Raw genomic sequence first — 2,188 nt, 5'->3', positions numbered from 1 at the left:
AAAAAAAAATCCGCAGGTTTCACCAACAATCCTTACCTGAAAATTTCCTGTGTCAACTCGATACTGGTACATTGGATCATGTAATTCATTGACTCTAAAGATACGATGTTACAAAAAAAAAAAGCCATAGATTAATAACTAGTTTATTTTATACTTTCTCTCACTTGGCTTTTTAAAAAACTTACTAATATAATCTACTCACTGACCAACCATAAAAGATTTTTGAAAAGTAAACCTTGGTTTATGAGAAATCTCGAATTACCTACTGAACAAGAATACAACACAACTCAACGGCCCACAGTCCTCAGTATTGTAAAGTACAGTGTTTTTCATTAAGAGAATCTCTATAATATTTCAACTTTGAGACTGATTTTCAATGGCACCCCACTCCAGTACTCTTGCCTGGAAAATCCCATGGACGGAGGAGCCTGGTAGGCTGCAGTCCATGGGGTCGTGAAGGGTCAGACACGACTGAGCAACTTCACCTTCCAGGCACCCTGTCTATGGCATGTATGGCACCAGCACACAGATGAGCACCCGAAGACAGCAATGTGCGTAGCCGCTCAGTCTGTGTCTGACTCTGCGACCCCATGGCCCACAGCCCGCCAGGCTCCGCTGTCCGTGGGATCTTCCAGGCAAGAATACTGGGGTGGGTGGCCATGCCCTCCTCCAGGGAAAGACAGCAAGAAAGGTAAATATAAACTTCCATGAAACTCATTTCAAAATGACACTGGTCACTGAGATGACAGGTGGGCAGGGACAGAAGTGGATGTGAGCTAAGTCCTGCCATCATTGTGCCAAGAAATGAGATGTGCCAGCTTCTAAAATCATATCCCTGAGGGTGAATCAGGCTGTTACTACGTTAGGCTTCTGTGCAGTGCCTTTTTACTGACAGACAGAAATATTAAAGATCAACTCTGGGAGCTGGTGTGAGGATGGGAAAGTTTACAGACACAAACCAAAGGAGAGAATCAAAACATCTGGGGACAGTGGCGAGCCAGGAGCCAAATGGAGCATCATCCCTACAAATGAAGCCTCTGCCTCTCAGAAAGAGATATCTGAAATGACGTGGCCTTTTTCCTTTTCTTCCCGAGACCAGAAGAATCATGTATATATACCTCTACATGCTGTTCAAGCAAAACTGAACCCTCAGCACAAGTCACATGAGCAAGCCTTGAAACCCTGGGTGACAGAGTCCCTTCTGGATGAGCTCACAGAACACGGTCAACTCTGAGTCTGCCCACCTTGTTCAATGCTCGCCAAGACTGCGGTTTCACGCAGAAGAAAGTTACTCACGTCTGCCATATTCCGAGGGTAACAGAAGCCAACCACAGTAGTCCAACGATGAAGAATTTAGGCAAATAGAAAGTCAAACACTTCCTTTCTCCCTTTAAAAAAAAAAAGTAAAAAATAGAGAAGTTAGTAATCCTTGCAAACCATTACCCCCTCACAGACCACACCGGATCATAGATACTCAGATCATGTCCACACGGCACGCATCTTCTGTGGACTGTGAAGCTGACGACAGGTTCTCGAGGCCGAGTCCACCTCAGGACTATCGCCAGTGTCTGGAGCGGGAAGGTCAGCGCCAAGGGCTCACCTGCACCCGGACCCCGTGGTACACACACAGCCAGAAGAGCAGCAGGGCGCACAGGAACACAGACTGGAACAGGTCATCCAGCATCCCCGGGAACCAGCTGTTCACCAGGAAGGACAGGGGAAAGAACGGGTCTGGAAGGCAAGAGGCAGGCAGGCAGGCCTGATGAAGGTGGGACCGGCGGGCGCCGAGCCACGGGAGGGCAGGGCTCAGGGCGGCCTTCTCCCCGGTCAGAGCCTGGGGGGATGGTAGTGAACTAAAGGCTGTCTTGTTTTGCAAACTGAAAAGCCACTGAACAGATTGCTCTGGGGATGACTGCAGAGCTCCGTCTGCTCCCACCAGCTGCAGCTCTGGAAGGAAACGCTTTCTGGGGCAGGGGGACAGGGGCAGACAGCTGGGCTCCCACCCTCAGCCAAGTCCTCCAAGCGGGGGGTTGGGGAGGAGTGCCCGGCCCTGCGAGTCCTGGGGCCACGTCCTCTGGCCACGTGGAGGCGCTCCTGCCTGCTCCCTGCTCAGGGCCCCATCGCCCCCGGGTTGCCCTCCAGCTCTCGGTGTGGAGGGGGGCCGCGCCGAAGGAAGGGCCTACCATTG

At 50.9% G+C, this 2,188-nt stretch overlaps 1 protein-coding gene across 1 annotated transcript in view; it reads right to left on the bottom strand.

Moving 5' to 3' along the window:
• Window positions 1-2,188, bottom strand: part of TMEM181 (transmembrane protein 181) — a 44,539-nt gene that overhangs the window by 8,159 nt on the left and 34,192 nt on the right. Inside the window, exons 9-11 of the mRNA XM_010840911.1 lie at window positions 1,601-2,004; window positions 1,297-1,388; window positions 37-94 (exon numbers count right to left, since the gene is read on the bottom strand). Coding sequence (XP_010839213.1) covers window positions 37-94; window positions 1,297-1,388; window positions 1,601-2,004 — 554 coding nt within the window. The remainder of the gene's footprint in view (window positions 1-36; window positions 95-1,296; window positions 1,389-1,600; window positions 2,005-2,188) is intronic.

This window comes from Bison bison, unplaced genomic scaffold (assembly GCF_000754665.1).
Source record: "Bison bison bison isolate TAMUID 2011002044 unplaced genomic scaffold, Bison_UMD1.0 scf7180017864148, whole genome shotgun sequence".
Taxonomy (NCBI): Eukaryota; Metazoa; Chordata; class Mammalia; order Artiodactyla; family Bovidae; genus Bison; species Bison bison.
The sequence above is the reverse complement of the archived record's forward strand: the minus strand, read 5'-3'. Positions and strand labels throughout refer to the sequence as shown.